The following is a 25,129-nucleotide window of genomic DNA, read 5'->3' on the forward strand; positions in this document are numbered from 1 at the left end:
CATTCTTCTCAGAGTCAGCCACAGTTTGTTATGATCCACACAGTCAAATGCCTAATTTTAATTAAGTGCAGGGTCTTCTAGTGATATAAGCTAATGTTAGGATGAAATAGAAATTTTAGATTCATTCACTTTTACCATTAGGTTGCCCTTAAAAAATCCATTTGCTCCAAATCAAAACCACAATGATTTCACTCAAATAGCTGTGGCAAAATTTAAAAGGACAGCAAGTAATAAATGTTAAAGAAGATCTGGTGAGATAGGAACTCCTATACACTGTTGGTGGGATTGTAAAACGATATAACCATTCTGGAAGGCAGTTTGGAGTTTCCTCAGAGAGTTGAGCATAGAAATACCATATGACCCAGCTATTCCAATGCTTGGAATATACCCCGAGAAAATGAGAACTGAGTCACAAACAGAGACTTGTACACCAATGTTCACAGCAGTGTTACTCACCATCACAAGGACATGGAAACAGCACAAATGTCCAACCACTATGCAGCATGCAGGAGCAATCATTTTGCAAATCTAACTTGGAAAGGACTGAAGAGCTTTATGCTAAATGAACTAACTCAGTCCCATAAGGACAAATACTATATAAGACCAAGGAGGGGAGAATGGGGACAGAGGGGTGAGGAAGGACAGGGGTGAGGGGCCAGGGGGTGGTTATAGGGTCTCACACTTTGATGCGTGGAAGAAGGGGTAGGCAAAGGAAATGGGAAAGATCCAGTGTGCAGAGTAGCAGAGGGAATATGTCTGTGTTTCACTGACTATACAAAAGCATTTGACTTTGTGAATCACAATAAATTGTGGCTAGTCTTGAGAAGAATGGGCATTCCGGAACACTTAATTGTGGTCATGGGAAATCTATACAAATCCAAAGCTTATGAACTTTATAAGTAAACTAGTATAAAATAAAAAAATTCTTTAAAAAAGTAAATGATGATATAAACAATAATTTTTTCAAAGAAAAAAAAGTGTTTCAATAACAAATTTCATTTCACCAATACCTAGTATGTCAATAGTTAGGCATTACATTTCTTCCTCAACAATCTCCAACTCTGCTACATTCATACCTCTCACATTCCACCTTCCAATCATTAGGGTCTGTTTACAACTGTTCCTCCTTCTTTGTGATTCCCAGTGAGAAGGTTCTGCCTCTGGTACCATATCTGCTAGTCTAACCTAAATGTGTTCTCTTGTCCACAGGGTTATCTGAAGTCTGTTATTCAGGAACTGCCAGATGACAGGTGGGGTTTAGAAGAGGCTGTGGCACAAGGGGCATCATAACCAACATTACATGGATCTTGGCTGAAAGCAGAGAGTACCAGAGGAATGTGTACCTGTGTTTCATTGAATATGCAAAAGCATTTGACTGTGCAAATCACAACAAATTGTGTCTAACTCTGAGAAGAATGAGAATTCCAGAACACTTAATTGTGCTCATGCAAAATCTATACTTGGACCAGGAAGAACAGAGCAGAGAAACATTGCATAGTTCAGGATCAGAAAAGGTGTGTTTCGGGGATACATCCTATTTGCATACCTTTTCAATCTAAATGCAGAACAGATCTTTTAAGAGGCTGGGCTTTATCAGGAGTAATGTGGCATCAGGATTGGAGGAAGATTCAGCAACAACTTGCATTATGGAAACGATACAACCTTGCTTGCTGAAACTGAAGAGCACATAAGGCATTTGCTACAGAAAGTCAAGGATTGTATTCTTCAATATAGATCGAAGCTGAATGTCAAGAAAACAAAGATTCTTACAACTAGGCCAATTGGCATCTTCATGATAGAGAAGAGAGTGAAACTGTTGTTAATTACAGCTTGGTTCCACAATCAACACTTTTGGCACCAGCATACAGGAAATAAAATTCTGCTGTTAGGGACCTCTCTAGAGTACTAAAAATCAATTATATCAGTCTGGAGACTAAGGTGCACCTGATCCAGGCCATGGTCTTTACAATTACTTGCTATGCATCATAGAGCTGGGCAATAACTAAGGATGCTAGATGAAGGATCGATGCCTTTGAGTTGTGGTGCTGGAGGAAAGTGTTGAAAGCATGATGGACTGACAGGAGAAGAAACAGTTCTATCCTGGAAATGGTGAAATAGAGCTGCTCCCTGGAGGCAAGGAGTTTGAGGATTCACCTCATATACTTTGGGCACAGGGCCAGGAGTGACCCTTGGAGAAGAACATTACGAATGGAGGGACAGTATAGGAAAGGAAGACCAGGATGAAATGGATTGACCCAGTGACTGGAGAAGTGGGATTAAGTCTGTCAGTGATGATGAGATTGACTCAGGATAGGCCAGGTTTCAGAGCTAACATCCCTAGGGTCACTAAGAGTTGCAGGCAACTCAATGGCACATATAAACAACAGCATAGATAAATAAGAAAGCTAACCTTTGCCATACTCTAATGAGATGTCAAGTCCAGATTAGATTTTCTAATAGATTTCTTGAGTATGAATATATACACTTATGTATTCATGGTAAAATTAATTTTCAGTTATATGTCACTTAATATCCACAGCATGCTCTATGATTTGACCACTGTGCAAACCTTATATTATGTGCAGGCACTCCTAGATTATGGAAAAAATTTTATTGATAAATTTGTCTTTAAGTCCAAACAATATCCAGTGTCAGTAAGTCAAATATATGTCTCAGTATAAAATGTTCTATACTATGAAAAACAAAAAGAACAACTTTGTTCAAGTTGCATTAAACACCTTTAATATAAAATACCATACTGTATATTACAGAGTAATACTAACTCAGTATTAGAAATGATTATATGTGCCTCCAGTTTTTAATAGAAATAGCTGTTACTTATGGAGTTCTGATGGCGTCTGTTGAGAGTTGTACTCTCTAAGGTGGTGCCTCTCTAGAGGTTCAAATCCTTCAGGAGCTGTCGGGGGAAAGATGGCCACGTTCCTTCTAGGTCATTTACAACCTCCAATAACCCTGTATGGAGTCAGCTATAAAACAGCTCTGACTTGACAGCAATGAGATTTTTGAGACGTTATCACAAATATATTTGTGGTCAGACCTGGTCCCAAAGGATAGTATGTAATGCATGACTGTACTTCTTCAGCAAACAGAAACTAGGAAACAAAATGCACTAAGGAACAAGAACTTATTTTGCCTCAGGGACTTCAGAGTCTGGTATTTACCACAATTATTTTTTGGCCATTCAACCTTAAAACATTATACATGTATATACTGTCTCACAAAATATATTCTGGGTGGAATAATTACTAGAATTTTCACATTCTACTTGACTAACTTGTGATTCGACACCTTAAAGCACGATTCTATCTCCTCCTCTGTCTTGAACGCCAGCGTTACAGCTTTGCTAAGATGCTTATCTGAGTGAGTTCATGGGGTCCACAAATGAGGAAGGCAATCGCCAAGTCTACAGAGGCTCATTTGCATTTCCCAGTGAACACTAGAACTTTTTGCAGTTGACTCCACTGCAAAAGGTACACCACAACACCATAAAATCATTCTCACCTATAATTTTACAAAGAATTGTGGCTTTTCAAATCACAAAACATAAGTAAAGTTTTGCTTTTTAGCCAGTATGTTCAGTGAAAGAGAATGTACAACTTTCTAGGGAATTATTCCACAGTGTAAAGGGAGCCTTAGTTAGAAGTTGCATTGAGTATAACTTTTTTCCATCTTTTTTTGGTTTTTTTATTATTATTATTAATTTTAATGAAAATTTACAGAGACTTTGGATTCCCATTCACTCATTCTTTGTTGCACTTTTCTCCCTGCCCATCCCTCCCCCTGAGTTCACTCTGCTCTTTGAAAAAGAAAAATTCTTTCATTGTTACACAATCCCTCCCAGCAAGTCCACTCTACTATAACTTTTATTTGGAGCTCAGAGCAATCAATCACCATGTCAAATGTTGATATGCAGGTTTGGTAACCAACCACTTCTAACAACTTCTGTTTAAAGAAAACATGATTATTATCATACTGTAGTCTGACTGTAAAGTATATAAAAGAACTGTTATTTTTGGTAGGTGCTAACGTGACACATAGAGGCCCTACAAACAACAGATCTGAATTCTATCCCACCGTGTACCATCCTTATCATTTCTGACACACTAAAGCCCACTGATGAAGCCACACCTTCAATCCAGCTCTTGGGGGTCTTGCTCTCTTTTGCTGAGGCTACATCATTCTAAGCATGATATCCTTGTCAAAGAACAGCCTCTCACCTTATGTACTTTGTGTATGTTGATAGGAGGGGATATTCTTTGGAGAGGGACACAATGTTAGGAAGGGTGGAGGGTTGACGAAGGATAGAAAGACCCTCTACGAGGTGGACTGACATGGTGACTGTCACACGGAGTTCTTATGGGTCAGAAAGTGTGAGGATGGCACAGGATAAAACAGGATTCAGATCTTTTGTTTATAGAGTTGCTATGAGCTGTACTCAACTCGACAGCACCCAACAACAACTGTAATATGCTCAAAGTATGAGAGATGAAGATTTGCCATCCTTGTCTCCAAGGATTACTCTAACTGCACTTTTTCTGAGATACATTTGTTCTTTCTTTTGACACTCCATGAGATATTCATTACTCTTCTCCAATACAACTCAAAGATATCAATTCCTCTGTTATCTGAATATTCATTGTCCAAATTTCAGATGCATAGCAAGTGATTTAAAGACCATGGTTTGAATCAGGTATACCTTAATCTTCAAACTGATATCAGTGCTCTTCAGTATTTTGGAGAGGTTCACAACAGCAGAATTGCCCAAAGTATTAAGTCCTCTGATCTGACTTCTAGGATCAAGGGTGCTGATTGTGAGTTTGGGTAGGAACTAAGTATTTAATAAAAAAAAAAAGAAGAAATATATCCAGGTTTTTTGTTGTGCTGTAGTTGTAAAGTGTCATTGAACGAGGTCTGCCACCTAGGGATTCTACATACAATACAATAAAACAGTGTTCAATCTTGCACCACTATCCCAATCAATGTTGTGTTTAAGGCACTATGTTAATTGATCTTGTTGAGAATCTTCCTCCTTTTTCATTGAATCTCTAATTTATTAAGTATGATGTCTTTCTTTAGGGACTGTCCCTTCCTGATACATAGCCAAAGTATATAAAATGAATGTTGCTATCTTTGCTTCTAAGTACCTTTCTTCTGAAAGTTCACACATACATAAAATTCTTCACCAAAAACACAATTCAAAGGCATCAACTCTACTACTTCAGGCTACTTTGTTCAGTGTCCTTTCATATGCATACAAAAAAACCTGAAAATATTATGGCCTAAGGCAGGTGTATTTTAGTCTTCAAAGTGATATCCATGCCCTTTAGCACTTTACATAGATGTGGCTTTTTTCTTAAAAATGCAACAATTGCACATAAATGTTATTGAAAACTCTAAGTTCTATTTAGTAAAAAATATTACTGAATTTGCTATTTGCTGACAAATTAGGGGGAATAAAAAAGGACCTAAGGTCTCAGATGAAAATGACTACTAAAATAATATATAAACAGGGTGAGAGGAGGAGAGAATTAGAGGAACCAGTTCTGACAAGAATGCTCATTAGTTCTGTAAATGTGATGTGCACTTCTCTTTGGCTATCAGGCTAATTTTTCCATTAAGATATTCTAAAATGGAGAGACAATATGCAGTGTTCCATATGTACTTCTTTTTAAAGTCATTGCCTAGATTGAGCCACTCAGTGTATTGTAACATAATCATTCTGAGGTGAGGCATCATCAGGATCTCACGAACAAATCAGAGCTAAAGGTTGCCATGAAACACTGACCAGAACAAATGAAGACTGCTTAGGTTTTAGCTAAACTGACTTCTTGGTGCTGTTTCACAGTAACCATCTGCTCACCTTCTCCCAAATCATCGCTGGGAGCTGACACACCCTGGGAGCAGGCTCTGACACTGGGTTAAGCAAAATGGACATTTTTTTTGGTACAAGAGCTCGAGGTACAAGGCAAAGCAGATTGTCAGCCTAAACCTCTGAAAATGAGGTTACATTTCCACGGCACTCAAAACCTTAAAAGGTTAACTTTGAAGTGCTCATCACATCTGACACAAACACAAACATCTTAAAAAAAAAAAAAAAAGAGGAGGAGGTATGAATGTTATTGAGACTCAATTATATCCAATCTAAAAATTAACTGCCCGTCATCAGATCCATGCAATGCTATTCTGAGTCAGCTAAGCACTCCTCCACCCCCACCTCATTATGATTTAACTGCCGACGGTTGCTGGCAGGTACAGACTCATTAAAAAGAACTCAGAACCTCTAAACATGAGCATGGCAAAAATGAGACCTCCTTTTCTTATACATTGGCATTCTTTACATGTTTTCTTTTTTCTTTACTCCAGTTAATATCTTACCCATGAGATTTCCAGAGTGTTCCAATTGATTATTTACTATTGCTTTCAAACAAACAGCAAAAAAACCAAAGGGGAAATATAGACAAATCCATTTTTTCCATAAATTGTGGTACCCTCCTCAATTGCTCCCATGGGAATATGATAAGAGGAAAGTAACAGTCCTCACACCTTCTTCCCTTCTCTTTCTCCGAAAGGGTCAGGACCAGTTCCTACCATAATTCCCAAGTTTCAGAACAAAGAACAAACAATGTTCCCAGTCTACAGGGATAATCTCAAGTCTCATCACACAGTGTCAGACCATGGCCGCTTTTCTCTTCAACGCATGTTTGACTTGCACTGAATAATATGAAATATTGAATGTTTAATTACTAATTAATCTTCCTTGCAGTTATTCAGGCTTTTGCAAGCTAGAACACAGAACCCAGAGAACAGAAGAGCTGTGGCACCACCAGTGCTCCACCCTGATCAGACTGGCTCCAAGCTCACAGGCCACACGAATTCTTAACAGGAAACCTTCCACAGAAGACAAACAGTAAACCCATTGCTATCAAGTCAGTTCCAAACCACTGCACTCCTACAAGATGGAGCAGAATAGCACCTTTGGGTTTTCATGGCGCTAAATCTTCAGGGAAGCGAACCCCTTCATAGTTCTTATAGGGAGTAGTTGGTGAGTTTGAACTTGGTGTTTCTCAGCTCTGCACTTAACCACTGGATCACTATTTCACATGTTAAAATATTATTGCTTCCTAAAAGGCACTCAGTGGTTAGAACACTAGGAGGACAATTGAAAGTTATGTTCACAAACAGTACTTAAAACATTAAGCTTCCAAGTATTGTAGCTAAAAAGTTAACTATTTTTTAACTTTTTGTTTTGTTTTTTAATTAATTTTAATGAAAGTTTACAGAGACTTAGGGTTTCCAGTCATTCACTGTTGCACTTTTCTCCCTATCCACCCCCTTACCCCAATCACTCTTCTCCTTGAAAAGAAAAAGACAAACCTCTTTCATTGTTATGCAATCCCTCCCCCAAGTCCACTCTACTATGTAGCCTTCACTCTGGACTTCTATAATGACAAGAATACCCATTCATATGTCCCTTTTAAACAGTTCTCTCCCTCGTCTGTTTCAATGCAATTATATCATTCCTCCCCTCCTTCTTTGTCTTCTCTCAACCCTGATATCAGTCCCGTTTTACAATAGTGGCCCTATGCAATATTTGTCCTTTTGTGACTGAGATATTTCACTCAGCATAATGTCCTCCAGAGTCATCCATTTTGCATATATTTCATGAGTTTCTTGTTTTTCAATGATGCATAGTATTCCATTGTGTGAATATACCAGAGCTTCTCTATCTATTCATTTACTGATGAACACTTCAGTTGTTTCCAGCTCTTTGCTATTGTGAAAAAAGTTGCAATAAATATGGGTGTGCAGTATTTTTTTTAACTTTTTAAATAATGAAATTAAATAGATTCTTTATATGGCAACAAACTTTCATAAGAGATGTGTCTGAATCTTCACTGAAATGAAGTTTTTAAAGCAAGCCCTATACATACTGCTAGTAATCCCAAAATTAGTTTGGAAGGATTGAGTGCATTAGATTTTAAGCCAGAATCTTATTTCTTATTGTCTCTCCAGAATAATATTGTATATCTGAGCAAGGGGAAGGTTGTAGTTAGTTATCAGGCCCATTTTAGAAACAAGGTTAAATAATTGCAGGTTTGTGATGTGGCCAAGTTGATACGAATGAAGCTCTTCCTTGAAAAGTGAGATGACAGTGACTTTCCTGTTGGCAAATTTGGAGTCTGGGCTAGCAAACCAAAGTCAGTTTTATTCTTCATTCCCCCAAGTCTCTCCAAATATGTCATACTAGTGTAAATGACAATATCAAAATCCTCTTTGGATGTTTGATAGTCAACTAAAATTTTAAAATCGTAAATCCAAACCAAATACATTGCTATCAAGTCAATTCTGGCTCCGATTACCCTACAGAATAGGGTAGACTTTGCAAGACTGTAAAGTCCACAGACTTTGCAAGACTGTAAAGTCCACAGACTTTGCAAGGCTGTAAATCTTTGTGGGAAAAGGTTGCCTCATCTCTTCCCACAGAGGAACTGGTGGGCTCCAAGATTAAGTGTCTGATAAGCAACTATCTGCCATCATAGCACCATTAGAACACCAAGATTAAATCTCCAATCACCCTGACATATTAAAGGATAACTAAAAGTTCTTCCAAATCACCTAGGTACCAGCTGCAATGCTTTCAAACTATCTATATGGGAGAAAGGCAACCTTGATAAGGAATTAGATAACCAGCATTCTAGCCTTGATCTTGCCTAGGGAAATAAACAAACACAAATCATTCCTCTACACTCTTCTTGCTCCATGGGAGAAGGATGGGCAATCTCCTCCTGTATGATTAACTACCTCTGAAAATCCATTTGAAGGTCAACTGTGGGTTGATTCCGACTCAATGGCACACAACAACAATGATGTCTCAAAAAAAAAAAATCAACAGAATTGTAGTCTGACTGGTTGTGAAACTGCCAGAGAGTCGCAGCCACACCTGTCCAAACAAATGACACCTGTGAGTGGGGTCTACGCTAATTCAATCCTGCCATATTATTATATGTTTTCTCGGTACCTTAGAGGTATGTTTTTGTTGGTGTGTTGTCGGTTTTTTTTTAAAATTTGTCTAATCTTCTGTAATGTTTCCAAGAAAGCACCATAAAAGAGAGATGTTTTGGATTTAAACTAGCTGAGATACTAAAAGGAACTAAGCTGTCCCTTGGTTGCTGTTAACATCCATAGGGAACCGTTATGCCACGGTTCAGAGAAAATAAAAACAATCATGTAGCCTATCTCCAACTGGATATCCTTGGGCATAATCTTGCCCTCTCCTGGCATCAATTTTTCTTCCACATAGTAAGAGCTGAGCTACGTGACCTTAAAGATCTATTCTGTTTTGATATGCTATGATCGGATCATACTGAGCAGGCAATTCTCCTGATGGCGAGCTTCCAATTTCTCCCTTCTGTTTCATGTAAAGCTATTTCCCAAAGTACACATTTAAAACTGAGTAGGAATCGTAGTTCTAAACATTAAGGTAATTTCATTTTATAATATCATGCAGTATCATAAGTATGTGTGTGTGTGTGTGTGTGTGTATTCTATATATATATATATTCTAAAGAAGCAACCCTTAAACTCACCATCTCCAGAAATATTATTGTCCCCTAAAATTTCTTCTGCTACCTCTAAAGTCCAAAAGCAGCAAAAGACTGCTTAGGGACTGTGTGCATTTGACTTTTTTGTGAACATCAAACTTTTTGTACTCCCTAAATCCTTCTGATAGCACAACTCAACTAACTAACCTATTTTTCAAACAGCGGTAAGTATTTTCTCATTACTGTTACCAGCGCACTTTAAATCCTAAGTGTGTCTCATTATACATGTAGAGATACAGGGCCCAAGTGAATGAAAATGCTGCTTTGTCTATCCTGTACTCCCTGATACTTATATAAAATAGTAAAAGATGAAATGTTTATATTCCTGTTTGGTGGGTTTTTGTGTCTGCCCAACACCCCCTGCTGTAAGTACCTTCAATACTTGGTGGGCTCATATACTGAATTAAAGTAGCACTCTGAAGACCTTCTTCTGTGTGCCTTTGAATTGTGTACGTGCTATCTCATCTCGAAAACTAGGTGTTTCTCTAGAGTAAGATGATACTGGCATACCTTTACATAGCCAATGCCTAATCAATATGGAGCTTGAGTGTCCCAGTGGTAAGGAGCTGTACTGTCAATCCAAAGGCATGCAGTTCAAATCCAGCTGCTTTCCAGGAGAAAGATGGACTATTGCCCCTTATGCAATTTACAGTTTCTTAAAACCCACTGGAGTTTCAGCTATGAGTCAGTTCTGACCTGACAGCAAATAACAACAACCCACGGTAGAAGGAGCCTGGTGGCAACGTGTGTATTGTGCTGAGTCTCTGACTAGAAAATGAAAGATTTACAGCCATGGAAACCCAATGGAGGGTCATGATGTATCAAAATTAATTCACCAACTATGGATTTTGGTTGACTTTGCTCCACCGTAGAAGCACAGGAAGCTGCTCCAGTGGTATAATCGACAGCAGTTGCTCTCCTCATCCCAGAGCTGGGCATCTCTGGCATTTGGAATCCACCAGCCACTCTGCAGAGGGAAGGAAGATGGACAAAGTCCTCCCATTGCAATTTACTACTTGGAACCCATGAAGGGTCCCTAGAGCTGGAGTAGATTTAAGGGCAGTGAGCAGAATCACAATACTAATTGAATTGAAATGAAGGCATACAAATGAACCACTGTTTTACACACACACAGATCTTTACCTCAAGGGAGCAAACTGGTAATAGTAAGGAATTGCGTTGAAAACTCAAAGCACATGGCTCAAATTCACAAGCTGCTCTACAGAAGAAAGGTGGGCCATCTCCTCTTGTACAATTTGTATTGTTGATGATTGCTGTCAAATCGAGTACGACTCATAGTGACCCTATGAAAAAAATGACCTGAAGCCTTTCGATAACTATCATTTCTCAAAGTAAATAGAGTTCTCTTTGTACTACTTATAGCCTCTGAAAAATCCACTGGAAGGTCAGCTGTGGGTCAGTTATAACTCAACAATGCACAACAATAAAAACTTACAGGACAAATACTCCATGTATATAATCATTTTCACTAGATCCATGTATCAAAACAGCATTACAAAGGTGAGTCAAAGGTTGATTCAAAAAAACCCACAATACATACCTGAATAATGAGAAATCATAGACCTACTAGACTACAAGTAATCAGGTAACTCAACGGGTTTTGAAATTTACTTTGGCTCAAAAATGGAAACATCAAAGTTGGACGTTAACAATCTACATTTCTAGGACTTTTCAAGTACCTTTTAATTACAATACAACATAGTCTGCTGCAGACATCATCTTCTCTTGGCACATTAAAAAATATTTTAAGTGTGTGATTATTGTTCTCAGAGCATATAATTATCTTAAGCAATAAATACTAATACATCTAGTTCAGTTCTAGCTGAGTGAAGATAATTAAGAAGCATGAGATGTACCTTCCCATTAACTCAAGCATCCTAAACAAGAATTATTTCTTTAAAGTTAGGATATATCACTCTTTAATTTTTGAGTGGAACAGATACAACAAGAGAAGACTTAAAAATTAGGTAAAAGGGAAAAGAGATTTAACTCTACTTTTTAGCTTCTTTTAAATAAGAGTCATCATAATATTTTTCCTATCTTATAAATTCTTTTTCTATAAAAGCCATACTCCAGGAACACAGTTATTCACAGAAATAAATTATTCTTTGCAATTATAAATATACTGAAGAAAACAAAGCTAAACACTTTCAAATGCTCAAGTCTCATTCTTCAACTTAAAATCAAACACTGACATAAATTGAAAGTCTAGCTCTGTTTACACAGCAGTCGCATGGCCTAGGACAACTCGTTTATCTGTTAAGGTTTTGTTTCTTCATCCACAAAATAAAAGCCTGCGTTGTGGAGATGCACAGTGAGAACATGGGTGAAAGTGTTTCACCACCAATAAAATACTGTCCAAATACTAGTGATTACGAGTTTGTGTAAATAGTTAGATTGCTCACACAAATATGCAGCTGTTGAATAAACCCATTAAAATTCCATGGTTTATGGGAGGCATGCGTAGACACAACTTTAAAGAATGAAGTCTATATTAAGCAAAACCTCAGAGCAGAATCTCCTCAGTACATACCAGGGTTTAAGAATTTTAGAGGAGGGAAATGAAATTAAAACCCGGTAAAGAAAAGAATATAAAAACACTTGGGCATAGAAAAGCTGAGTCCAATGGCAAAGTTAGTGGTCTTTTTGACTTAAGAAAGTGGACAGTAAGGGATCTGTTTGGGTAGAAACAGAGCATTTATTAATATCAAACAATAGTCAGAAACTACAAATAAGTAAGTCACATTGTAGACTATTTTCAAACCTGCAGTCATCTTCCTGAAACTTTCAACAGTTAATCTCATGTGACTTCTTTCTTTGTAAGAATGAGTTTTCGCTTTGCCCTGCTTGATTATCAGCTTAGTGGTGAGGAGTTGTGCAGCTAACCTGAAGTAGGAAGTTTGAATCCACTAGTTGCTCCATGAGAGAACGATGACCAAACTTCTCCTATCTGATTTATAACCTCTGCAAAAGCTCACTGGAGTTTTGGGTGAGTTTCCACTCAATAGCATATAAGAGCAACAATAACATTAAGAAAAGATAGACTAGAATCTTAATCTTGCATTCATGCTTGCCCACAGGTAAGTAAAGTACTTTCATATTGTAGCTAACTCCTTACACCCTTTAATGGCATCACCTTCAACTATGCATCATCTGCTTACAGTTTCTGAGCACTTGGTGGACCTTCCTGGTCCATAGATAAGCTCTGATCTCCATTAAGTCAATTGCATCTATGAAAGCAGCAGTTTCAAAGAGCATATTTACACTGGATAAATCTGATAAAAATAATATCTTTTAAATTTTAAAAAGCAAGGACATAATTGTGATGACTAAAGTTTGCATGGTTCAAATCATGCTTTCCTCCCTCAACTACATGAGTACAAAAGCTAAACAATGAAAAGAATGGTAGAAGAAGATGCATTCTAATTGCGAGGATGGTCAAGAATATGACATATATTGTTAACTGACAGAAGGATAATCAAATGATTCATGGAAGAAATACAATTAAAACAGTCCTTAGAAGAGATGACAGTGAGATACTAACTCATTTACTTTGGACACATCATCAAGAATGACCAATTTCTAGAAAAGGACATAAAATCTGGTCAAGGAGAAGGTCAACAAAAATGAGGAAAATCCTTCAAAATATGGATGAAAATAGTTGCCTAAACAGTGAATTCAACCATACTAATGGCTGTGAAGATGGCACAAGACAATGCAACATTTTCTTGTTGTCATATGTTTGTTTGATTGTTGTTTTATACTTGGATAGCAACTGACATCTTCAGCCAAAAATCCAAGGCTTCTGATAGACCTTTGTAGAGTCTGCAGATGCACCTTTAAAAGAGTACATCACTTCCTTCCCTGTGATTTTAAAGTATCTGCCATTTGCACCTATGGATTTCTGAATGATAATAATGGAGTCATATTTTTCACTCCTTCAACTCTCAATTTCTTTTCTCTCACTAGTTTCTCCTAAGAATCACACTGTTTGTTTATTAACAGCTTAACACATATTTCCAGAAGTGAATGGACTTTCTACCACTTAGAGATTGCAGAGTATAAGCAGAGGCAGCTAAGCGAAAGCTGAGCTCTTCTATGCTTTACCTAGAGTCTTACATGGTTAGAAGTCTTGCTACATGTCTAGCAAAAATAATGGGAATGTTGCAAAAGAAGAAAGCACTGCTGCCATATGTGTAGATAAAGCTGAAATGATTGACAGAAGAGAGGCAGGACTTGTTTTTAATTTGGAAAGGGAGCTGTTGTGAATATCCGAGCTGCCGCCAGAGAACTGGAGTCAGATTTTGAGTGCCATATTCACTGTCACTTAAGTCAAGCTACCATCTCACAAGAGAACAACAACAATAGACGCCACTGTGTTCATCCAAGCACTGAATCTAGAGTCTGGCTGTCTTCAGTGCACTTGGAAGCCCTAAAATAGATCTTGCCACTCACATTCAGAAGACCCCCCAAAGAGGTAGGGAATAACCATCTAGAAAAAAATCAGCTTTCACGGTCTTAATAAAATAATAACCAGGAAAATAGTCACACTATGAAGAAAGCAAATCAATGCAAACACCAAGTCATCATTAATAGTTACAAAGCACAGATTAACAACTATCACAAATGTCTGGTGAAAATGGTATTTTTAAGTTGAAAGTAACAATATAAATGACTTTCAACTTTTGGAAGAAAAGTAACAAAAATGTTATTATCCTCTTCAATGTAGAAATATCACTGTTAGTAAATCAAGGTAAAAAAACAAATCTAAAGAAAAGACATAAATACATTCCCGTATTATTTATTAAACTAACAAAATCTGAAAACATCAATCTCTAACATAGGTAATTACTTTCCAAAGCATACACTGTGTCACCTTAACTTAACTGGATTAATCTACTGAAGGCCAAATTATTGTCTGTTCTGTTTTTTTATTTTTAATTTTTTTATATTTGTTTTACTATTTTTGTTATTTATGTTCTGTTTTATTGGTTGACAGCATGTGTTTTCAGTAATAAAAGAGATGTGGAGAGAACAGGAAAAATATTTTTGAGAGGTTATTTGGCTTCTGATAAAATTTTTAAAAACTCAGCTCGTTGCCAGAGAATTGTAATTGACTTACGGTTGACCCTCCGGTGGGTTTTCAGAGGTTGTAAATGCCACTGGTAAAGATAACTCACCTTTCTTCTGAGAAGTAGCTGGTGGATTTTGAACAGCCTCCCTTTGCATTGACAGTGGAACTCATTACCCACCAGGCTACCAGAGCTCTCTTGATAAAATTAGTGGGTCACATATGTACTAAGTGATCTCCGGGGTGGAAAAGGGTCCGTTTCTTCAGAGTCAAGCAACTGTACAAAACCTCATCAGATAGTGGGATGAAATAAACGTGGGATAGCAACTTCCAGCTAAACTTAGGAAGCAAGAAATGTACATGGGCAATCTATATACCAAGGGTCATGGAAGAGTTAAACGTGGGCAATCTATATACCAAGGGTCACAGAAGAGTTAAACATGCCAAACCCTACTTTTAGAGACTATAACAACATAGCAAAGCCTCAATATAAGCAGAGCTAGAAAAAGGTAAGTAGATGAACTAAGAGGAGGCTATTTTTTCCATAATATTTTTATGAAATCTTTAAATTTTTTCAAGAAAGTATTACAAAATCAACTTTAGAAACGTCTGCTTTTTAAGTAAAATATATTGATATTGCTGAAAAGATAAATGAGACTTTGAGAAGAAGAAAAAAGAAGTGAAGAGATGGAAACAGAAGTCCATGACAAGAAGAGCATGTGTCTGGATGTGCAGAGAGACTTCCACACAAAGCACTTACCTGTGCCGGCCGTGGCTTGTAGGGGGAGCTGCACTCCAGGTCAGCCAGGATACTGGTTAGAGAGTCAATCTCTGCATCTAGGCTGGAGCGCCTTTCTTCTAGAGTCTTGCCTCCAGGATTTCCCTGCTAGAAAAAATATGTATATTTGAAAGAAGGGAATCTAGTTTCCATTGGTATTTCAGTTTATTTCAATTTTCTCTCAAGTTATACTGTAGTTTGGGGCACATTTTGACTTCTTTTAGCTTTTAATCATCTTGTGAAGGAGGATGAAGTAGGACTGGTCATGTTAACCACATACAAATACTTAGGGCAAACAGGAGGTGACTTATATAGGGTCACCTCACACTATCTGAGAAGCTCTTCTGATTAATAGAAGAGAGATTGGAAATAATATCTCAAACTCTGCAGTCAAGGAACAGATCTAACCAGAGTGGAATCAGGAGCTCCTCATGTTCATAAACCATTGCACCGAATGAGTCCATTAGAACAGGAAGGGGTAGTGTGAAAATAACACAGCAGTCTAGGAAGAGGATTCTATGTCTACAGACACAAGTGCACAACAAACACCTTTTGAAAGTGTGGCTATTGGTGGCTACTGTATCCCCCACTTTAGAAAAGACCTACATCAGGACTTATTTTCACTAACTGAAAGTGATATAAAGAAGAATTTCATTTTTATGGGAGATATTAAAATTGTTTTCTTGCATCAGAAACATCATTAAAGAAGCAGCTTTCACCCTCAGCAGCCAGCAGATCTACAGTGTTTATCTTATATGTTTTATGCGGGCAGGGTATGTATCATATCATCAGCATTTTTATGATATGTTAGTGTTCTTTTGTATAATCTGATAGGCCTGTTTTGGGTATGGTAATGTTTAAATTTTCCCCCGCCCCAGGTAAATGATAGTAGGGAGCTCTGGAGGTCTAGTGGCAAGAAGCTGCAGTGCAATCCAAAAGGCACGTGGTTCGAGGCCACCAGCAGCTTCGAGGGTGCAGGATAGCCAGTCTCCTCCCATGCAATTAACTGCCTCTGAGAACCCGCTGGAGGGTCAGCTATGGGGCCAGACGGTAACCAACAACAACAACAAATGCATACTAATTGTTTCTTTGTTTTATGATATTTTGGCCTGTGTAAACTTCAACAGAAATGCTCTGCTTTCAGGTCTTTCAGATAACAAGGGTAACATCTATACGTGTGATAGGGTGAACTCACAGTTGATGTTCCTGAAAGGTGGACAAAAATGAGACTTTTTGGGGTTCTTGCCAAGAGGCTGTGAAAGGGTGTGTAGCAGTGATAACTGATTATGGACTGGAGAGTCTTTAGACTCTATACCAAAACTCTTATAACGTGCATGCATCTACCTGAGCTCAGCCTCAAAAAGGGGCAATGAAAGGCATGATACTGTCACGATAGCATTTCCAGGAGAATGGGGGGAAATGAGCAAATAGCTTGCCAAGAATTCAAGGCAAAGAGAAATGAAGTGGTCTTAGGATTTAAAAGCAAGGTGATAGCAATTATTGTGTGAGTGGGATTGAAGTGTCTCTAAAGATTTCATCAAGAGGTCAAAAGCTTTTACAAGACTCAACAGGAGTAAAATAATGGGAAGATACTGTGGCATAATCAACTCTATTGAACTTGTGTGAAGAAGTTAATTATCAAGATAGCATATGAAAGATTCTAAATAGAAGGGAGAGGGCAGGGCATGAAGCTAGATCTCCAGCATCAAAAAACAGTAGGTGACTTGACATCTCAAGATAGAGAATCCCAGCTCCTTAGATAAATGTCTCCTTAAAATGGTGCAACACGTAATAATAAAAGTTACAATTTGAAAAAAATGAACTGTTCAGCTTTTATTTTCCCCTAGTTAAGACCAATTGTTTCCTCCTTGTTTATCAAACCATTTTTCCCAAGTCATGGAAATTATCTACATGATTGTATCAATCCTAATTCGGTCTGGAGAATCAGTCAATCTCATGTGAATTTAGTCAGCATGACTTACTTACACTGACCAGATTTACCTTCAGCACACTGACATTAACAATCTGTGAAACTATGTTCTAGACCTTTGAAGGGAAGCCAAATTACTGCCACCTCCCGTGATAGGTGATGTGAAACTTTGTTAGTTGATGGAGTTAGGTACCCCTACTTAAAAAAAAAACAAAACCAAAATGCTGCCTCATCTTCACATCTGCACAACTGCCGTTAAATTTGTGCCCGCTGTTGCAACCACAGTATCTTGGTGACAATGTTTCTCTTCTTTGCGGATCCTTTTTTCTTTCATGATGCCTTTCTCCAGAACTGGTCCCTCGATAGCATATCCAACACATGTGAGACAAAAGCTTAGGAGAATTCTGGCTGAACCTCTCTCAAAACAGATTTGTTCACTCTTCATACAGCCCCTGGTATATTCAGTATTCTTCCGACACTATAAGTCAAAGGCTTCAGTTCTTGCTTTTTTTTATTAATTAACTCTTTTTAAATATGAATACTGGTGCCAAGGGGAGGGCATTTGGGGGGGGGAAGCATGACTCCTTTTATCACATTATTACAAGCAGCTTTCTCATGACTTTCTTGTTCTGTATGCTAATCCTCACCTAGTTTTCTCCCCCACCGCATCCACAAAAGCTATCGTCATTGATCAATATCTGACATATGTATGTCGGTCTTTACTATCAGTCTCTACAATGAGAATGTAAGCTTGGTGGAAGCAAGGACATTGGTTGACTGGGGGCTGACTGACAGATAAGTGTTCAATAAATATTTTTCAGTAAATAAATGATAACAGACCCTGTATAGCTTCAGTCAGTGACTTTTTCATGTCAATATCTATTGAGTAAAAAACAGCTAGAGGCACAATAGGAAATAGCAGATGCTCAACACATAAATAAAAAGGGGGGGGCAAAAAAGTCTGGTGAGTGTGCATGCATGTATATTAAGTCTGTATATTAAAGCTTCATGCTCCAGATTTGCACTTTGGTTTTATGGGATATAGGAGATTATCCTCAATTCTCTTAAAACCAACAAAGATGGTGAAACAGTGCATAACTGGTGTGATTTCCAAGAGTGAACTTCAAGTTTGACAAAACCCTCTAAAGTTGATAGGTCTTTGTCCCAGAAACAGACAGATGTTTTCAAGGTAGTAATCCCTCTATTGAGTAACTGTCAAGGTAGTAACCCCTCCATCAAGTCATGGTATATTCAATGCCTTCAAACTGGGACAATGCAACTTCCTATGCATTGAAAGCTGGGTAATGAATAAGGAAGATAAAAGAAGAATTGATGCTCTTGAATTTTGATGGTGTCAAAAAACACAGAACATTCCATGGACAACCAAAATAATAACCAAGACTATATTGAAGGAAGGTACAACTAAAGCGCTCATCAAAGTCAAGAATGGTAAAACTTTACCTCACATACTTTGGGCATGTTTTCAAGAAAGGCCAGTCCTTTGGAAAAGACATACTGGGAAAGGTAGGGGGTCATTAGAAGAGGAGAAGATCCTCAATGAGATAAATGTTCATAGTGACTACAATAATGGGCTGGAGCATGGTGGATATCATGTGGATGGTGCAGGACAGGGCAAATGTCAGATCACTGGGTAGTTATGAATCACATGAGTTGACTTGGAGGCATCTAATAACAACAACAATAATAATTCCTCGCAGGGAATACCAGAGGAATGTCTATCTGTGTTTCATTGACTATGCAAAGGCATTTGACTGTGTAGATCATAGCAAACTGTGGCTGACTCTGAGAAGAATGGGAATCCCAGAATACTTGATCGTTCTAATGCGAAACTTATACTTGGACCAGGAGGCAGTCGTCAGAACAGAGCAAGGGAACACTGCATGGTTCAAAATTGGGAAGGGCGTACGCCAGGGATGCATCCTATCTCCATACCTTTTCAACCTATATGCAGAACAGATTATCCGGGAGGCTGGGCTCTATGAGGAGAAATGTGGGGTCAAGATTGGTGGACGATTTATCAACAATCTGCGTTATGCGGATGACACAACCCTGCTTGCTGAAGCTGAGGAGGACCTGAAGCGCCTGCTGCAGAGTGTCAAGGACTGCAGCCTACAATATGGATTGAGGCTCAATGTCAAGAAGACAAAGATTCTCACCACTGGACCAATTGGCAGCATCAGGATGGATGGTGAAGAGATTGAGATTGTACACAGCTATAGTTTGTTGGCTCCATAGTCAACAGTCTCGGCACCAGCAGCCAGGAAATTAAAAGGCGCATTGCCATGGGAAAGTCTGCTGTTAGGGACCTCTCCAAAGTGCTGAAGAGCAGTGGTGTCTCTCTGGAGACTAAGGTGTATGTCTGATACAGGCCATGGTCTTCGCAATCACCTGTTATGCATCAGAGAGTTGGACAATGACTAAGGAGGATAGAAGGAGAATTGATGCCTTTGAGCGGTGGTGCTGGAGAAGAGTATTGAGAATACCATGGACTGCTAGGAAAACAAACAGATTTGTCCTGGAGAGGGTCAATTTAACCCCACCCAATTTAGGTGGCTCCTTGGAGGCAAGGATTCTGAGGCTCCATCTAACTTACTTTGGACATGTTGTGAGGAGAGACCGGTCCTTAGAGAGGGACATCATGCTTGGGAGGGTGGAGGGACGGCGCAGGAGAGGAAGGCCCTCTATGAGGTGGATTGATTCAGTGACTGGGATAATTGGGATGGGAGTGTCAGAGACAGTGCGATTGGCACAGGACAGAGCAGAGTTTAGGGCTGTTGTACATAGGGTCGCTATGAGTCGCAGGCGACTCGACAGCACATAACAACACCAACAACAACAATTAGACATGATCTCATTTTCATCCCAGAGAACAATAATAATCATAAGAGAGAGAAATAGGCATGATCAAAGCAAAATTAGTTCTTTTACTATTTAAGTAAACATTCTTGGTGATAGGTCTCCTTGGATAGGTCACAAAGACAAGTAAAGGAAAGATAGGCTGTCATTCTTACTGAGGGCAACTTAAAAACACCCATACTCAATTTTCTTGTGTAGAGATTTTAAAAAGTATTATATCAACCATGGATATGATAAGTGTATTTGCAAGCAGTTATAGACATAAAAATTCACTTGGAAAGGCAATAGACTCGGAGTCTAGTTACATTCTTCCCTGGGCCATAGTTTCTTCATCTATAAAGTGGTAACACCACCCACTCTACTTAAGACAGAGCGTTGTCATACAAGACTCAGATAAGATAATGGATGAGAAAGTACTTTGTAAAATATGAAACACTGTAATTACAATGATTTTCACAAATAGCATTAATTATATCAACCAGTAGCTATAAATTACTATGGATAATACAGCTATTGTTAATTATTCTTCTTATTAAGAGAAGCATCATTCATTAACTATTCCCTTGGGGCATCAATAAAAAGAGAAGATTTGATCGAGTCTTCAACATTTGTAGTGCACGAAAGCCGAAAGCACATCAATTGACCAGCTTGAAATGACTGTAACATCTAACCACAGAGACTCGAAAGTCACAAAAGTATCATGAACTACCCAATGAAATAAGCAATTAATGATGTACAGCCAGCCTGTGCATGTAAGATTTCACTTAGTATCTAGCCTGCTTATTCTTGTTCCTGTTGGATTGAGACTGCTCCCTATTTTCAGTTTCTCATCTTGTTAGTGTTGTTATGTGCTGTCAACTACAACTCATAGTGACCCTCTACCTTTCATGTACAATGTCACAGATCTGAATCCTATCCTATCCTTCACCATCCTCACGATATCCACCGAGCTCGACCCCATTGTTACTGTCAATATGTCAATATGTGTTCCTCTTTTCATCTGATCCTTCATCTTTCCAACCATGATGTCTTTTTTTCAAGAACTGACCCCCTTCTGATTCTGGGCTACTGCTGTGGGATTTGCACAAAGAATCTTTGCAGCCTGAGTGATTTCCGTCCCCCCATCCCCTTCTTAGCCTAAGTGATCTTACAATAACAATTTTGCTCCTAATTTTCAGGGCCGATAATAGATTTCTTTGGTCTCTGTCTCACATATCCATTTTATGTCTCAGTTCATATAACTGAAACCCTGGCTAAGTCACACCAGTACCCCTCCTCAAAGTACTCTCATCTAGTCTCTCAGTACTTTCAGGTTCAAGACTCAAGAGCTACCTTTCTATTCTCAATAGCTCATCCTAAAGGCCTTCCTCAAGCCAACTGAAAGGACATTATGCATTTATCAACGTGCGTAGTCTTTAATTCTCTAGCAATCATCACACAATCTGTCCAAAGCCGCCTAATAATAATAATAATAATAATAATTTTTCCTATGGTTATAATAGCAACATTTCCCATCATATTTGACCGTAACTAGAAGAATACCTTTTCTAGATATCTCATGATTTCCTATAAAGTGGTCACTGTAACAGCAACGATTCAATAACATTTTCGCATCCTGCTTAAACAGAGATAAATGCCATTTTCTTAGCCAGAGGTCTCCCAAAAAAGGAAACCCAGGCAAGGGCCTGTATGAATGAAGTTCATTTTAGAACTTCATTCACAGAACAGTAGAGAAGGACTAAAGAGAGTGAAGGTGGGGAAGAAGGGAAGCCAATTGAAAGGGGCGGTACTGATTTGGTTCACATGGTGAACAAGCTGCTCAGTGCACCTGGATTCCTTCTGTGAAGTTCTATGAAAAGCACTTCAGGTCTTCACACCTGGGAAACACATCTGGGAAATGGAAGGCCAGGGTCCTTAATTCTTCACAGGCTTAGAATTGCTCTACTGGGTTTAAAACTCTTTTATGCCAAGGAGTAGAACAATAGATGAGAAACTCTAGGACAAAATGTGTGATAAACAATTTCGCAGCTGAGCCAAGAAGCTAGCAGGTCATAGGAGTACACACATGGCTGCTGGAATCCCAGCTAGAGCACAGGTGTGGGATGAGAGGGTGAGAGCTGGGGGTGCAACGTCTCCAATTAAATCAGGAACAAAGTCCTCCTGTTAACAGCCACATGGATAGAGCCAACATAATTAAACCATTCACAAAATCATATATTCGGTAAGATGTTTATTTTCATTCTTTTTGAAAATACAATATGGAAAAATCATAATCCTCAATGCTATCAGTAAAATGACTGAACCAATTCTTACACTTCTAACTTGGCACCAATGGTCAGGAAATCAAAAGGCAAACTGCACTGGGAAAATCTGCTGTCAGGGACCTCTCCCGAGTACTGAGAAGCAATGATGTTAATCTAATGACTAAGGTGTGTCTGATCCAGGCCATGGTCTTTGCAATTACTTGCTATGCACTGGATAAACCGGAGAACGACTAAGGATAATAGAAGAAGAATTAATGCCTTTGAGTTGTGGTGCTGGAGAAAAGCCTTAAACATACCATGGACCACCAAGAAAACAAATAGGTATGTTTTGGAAAGAGCGTAACCAAGTTTCTCCTTGGAGGCTAGGATTTTGAAGCTACATCTCACATACTTTGCAAGGCACATGGCCAGGAGGGACTGGTCCTTGGAGGAAAACATCATGCTCGGAATAGTGGAGGAATAACACAGGAGAGGAAGACCCTGGATGAAATGGATTGATATAGTAACTAGGGCAATGAGGGTAGGTTGTATCGGTGTCAATGAGACTAGCTCAGGACAGGGCAGGCTTCAGAGCTGGGGTACATAGGGTCCCTATGAGTTGCAGGCAACTTGATGGCACATAAAAACAACTGTAAATATCAATAATATATGGAGGTCGGGAGATCTAGTGGATAAGGAGTTATGCTGACAAGTCAAAAGTAGGTGATTTAAATCAACTAACTGCTGACCAAGAGAAAGACGGGAAATCCACATGTGATTTACCGTCTGTGATAACCCACTCAAGAGTCAGATTTACATCACTTCTGACTTGACAGCATGCAAGCAAAACAAATGCAAACTAGTGTGCATGATCATTCTTAACTAAGGAGTGAGGAAGGTGAGGGGTGAGGAGAAACCTGTTTAGCAGAATTAGAATGAATTAATTAAGAAAGCATTCTAAGAAGAGTTCATTTCAGTTTGGGGGTAGAGAGATGAAATAGTCTTAGTCCAGGAATAACTGCTAAATTTTCTCCTCTGAAAACAACACGAGACACACAATGCTCAACACATTGTTAAAAAGAGGAGTCTTGTTCAAGCTATTAAAGGGATCAAGGATAATGACCTAGTCCATTAAATCAAGAACCAATCTCTGCCGGGATTATTTACATTCTAGTGTTAGAGCCAACATCCATTGTCACACTCAAAATGACCATGACCCTACCCTAATCTTCAATCACCCTCAGAATCTCACAGCCAAGCAATAATATTGACACAGGACAGAAAGGCACAGAAGGGGAACGGAAGAGCCAAAACTTGTATGTGACTGCTCATTAACATACTTTAGAAAGGAACCCAGTAGTTAGAGAAAATCTTGACCTTACATTTACTGAACAAGTAATTTTTAAGCACATAGTCCAAGACATTCCTTAGAATTGACCACATATGAGACATCAAAAAGCTGCCACTCTTTTACTCAAGCTTGGGCTTCTTTTTTTGTGATTCACTGAGGGAAAGAAAAAGAAAGTTTCATCTAATACCTCAGGAGTATAAAATAATCATAAGACACAGAAACTTTGGAGGCTAATGATAAATATGACCCTTTTTATATATAATTTTTATTTTATTTTCAGAAATATTACTTAAACATGGAGACATATATGAATTCCATCTTCTTTATCCTCATACTCTGTTTGGTAAAGAGTGTTCTGGTGGGGAAGTTTGTAGAGAGTTTCATTGGTAATTCAAAGGCCACACTTCTCTGGTGGTTCAAATTTACCAGCAGCCCCAGAGGAAAAAGATAGACTAACTGCATATGTCATCTTTAAGCTATGACGGCCTAGTGGTAAGAAGTTGTGCTTGCTACAATCCCAAAAGCACGCCATCCAAAACTGCCAGCGTCTCTATGGGAGAAGGTGGGGGAATCTCCTCCTGTGCAATTTACTGCCTCTAAAAACCACCTGAGGGTCAGCTACGAGTCAATACCAACTCAAGAACACACATAAGAACAACAACATTCGACGGTATTGGAAACCCACTACAAGGTCCGCTATGAGTCAGTTCTGATTCGAGGGCAATAAGATTATGAGTCGCTACGTGTCGAGTAAAGTTCAGTATTTGTTTTTTTCAGAATTTTAAAAAAATAGCATTTGTATTTGATACTGATTTGCTTACAAAGTTTGTATACATTACTTTTCACACCGAATCTTTCCCATTTCCTTTATCCATTCCTCCTTCTAGCCATCAAATTATGCAACCCCATGATTACTCCCCTGTCCATCCTCCCCCCACTGCTCCCCCTTCTCTTTGGATCCTCATCCACATTTTACTAGCTATCTTTCTATTTATAAAATAACGTTCATAAAATATTTGTTCTTATGAGACTGAGTCCTCTCACTTAGCATAATGCTGTCCAATCCCTCCCAAGTTATTTAGCAATTTTTAAAATCATTGCTCCTGTGTGCTGCATAATATTCCATCATGTGAATATACCACAATTTTTCAATCCATTCAATTGTGGTTGGACAAGCAGATATGCAATTCTAAGGAAAAGTTTTAAATAGAGGTACATTTGGAAACAGTACTGTT

At 38.5% G+C, this 25,129-nt stretch overlaps 1 protein-coding gene across 2 annotated transcripts in view; it reads right to left on the minus strand.

Annotated features, from left to right (window-relative positions):
• Window positions 1–25,129, minus strand: part of LPP (LIM domain containing preferred translocation partner in lipoma) — a 619,196-nt gene that overhangs the window by 450,903 nt on the left and 143,164 nt on the right. For both annotated transcript variants that reach the window (XM_006897069.1, XM_006897070.1), the window contains exon 3: window positions 15,476–15,598. In XM_006897069.1, coding sequence (XP_006897131.1) covers window positions 15,476–15,598 — 123 coding nt within the window. The remainder of the gene's footprint in view (window positions 1–15,475; window positions 15,599–25,129) is intronic.

Source organism: Elephantulus edwardii, unplaced genomic scaffold (assembly GCF_000299155.1).
Source record: "Elephantulus edwardii isolate Elephantulus edwardi_28Jun2011 unplaced genomic scaffold, EleEdw1.0 scaffold00199, whole genome shotgun sequence".
NCBI lineage: Eukaryota > Metazoa > Chordata > Mammalia > Macroscelidea > Macroscelididae > Elephantulus > Elephantulus edwardii.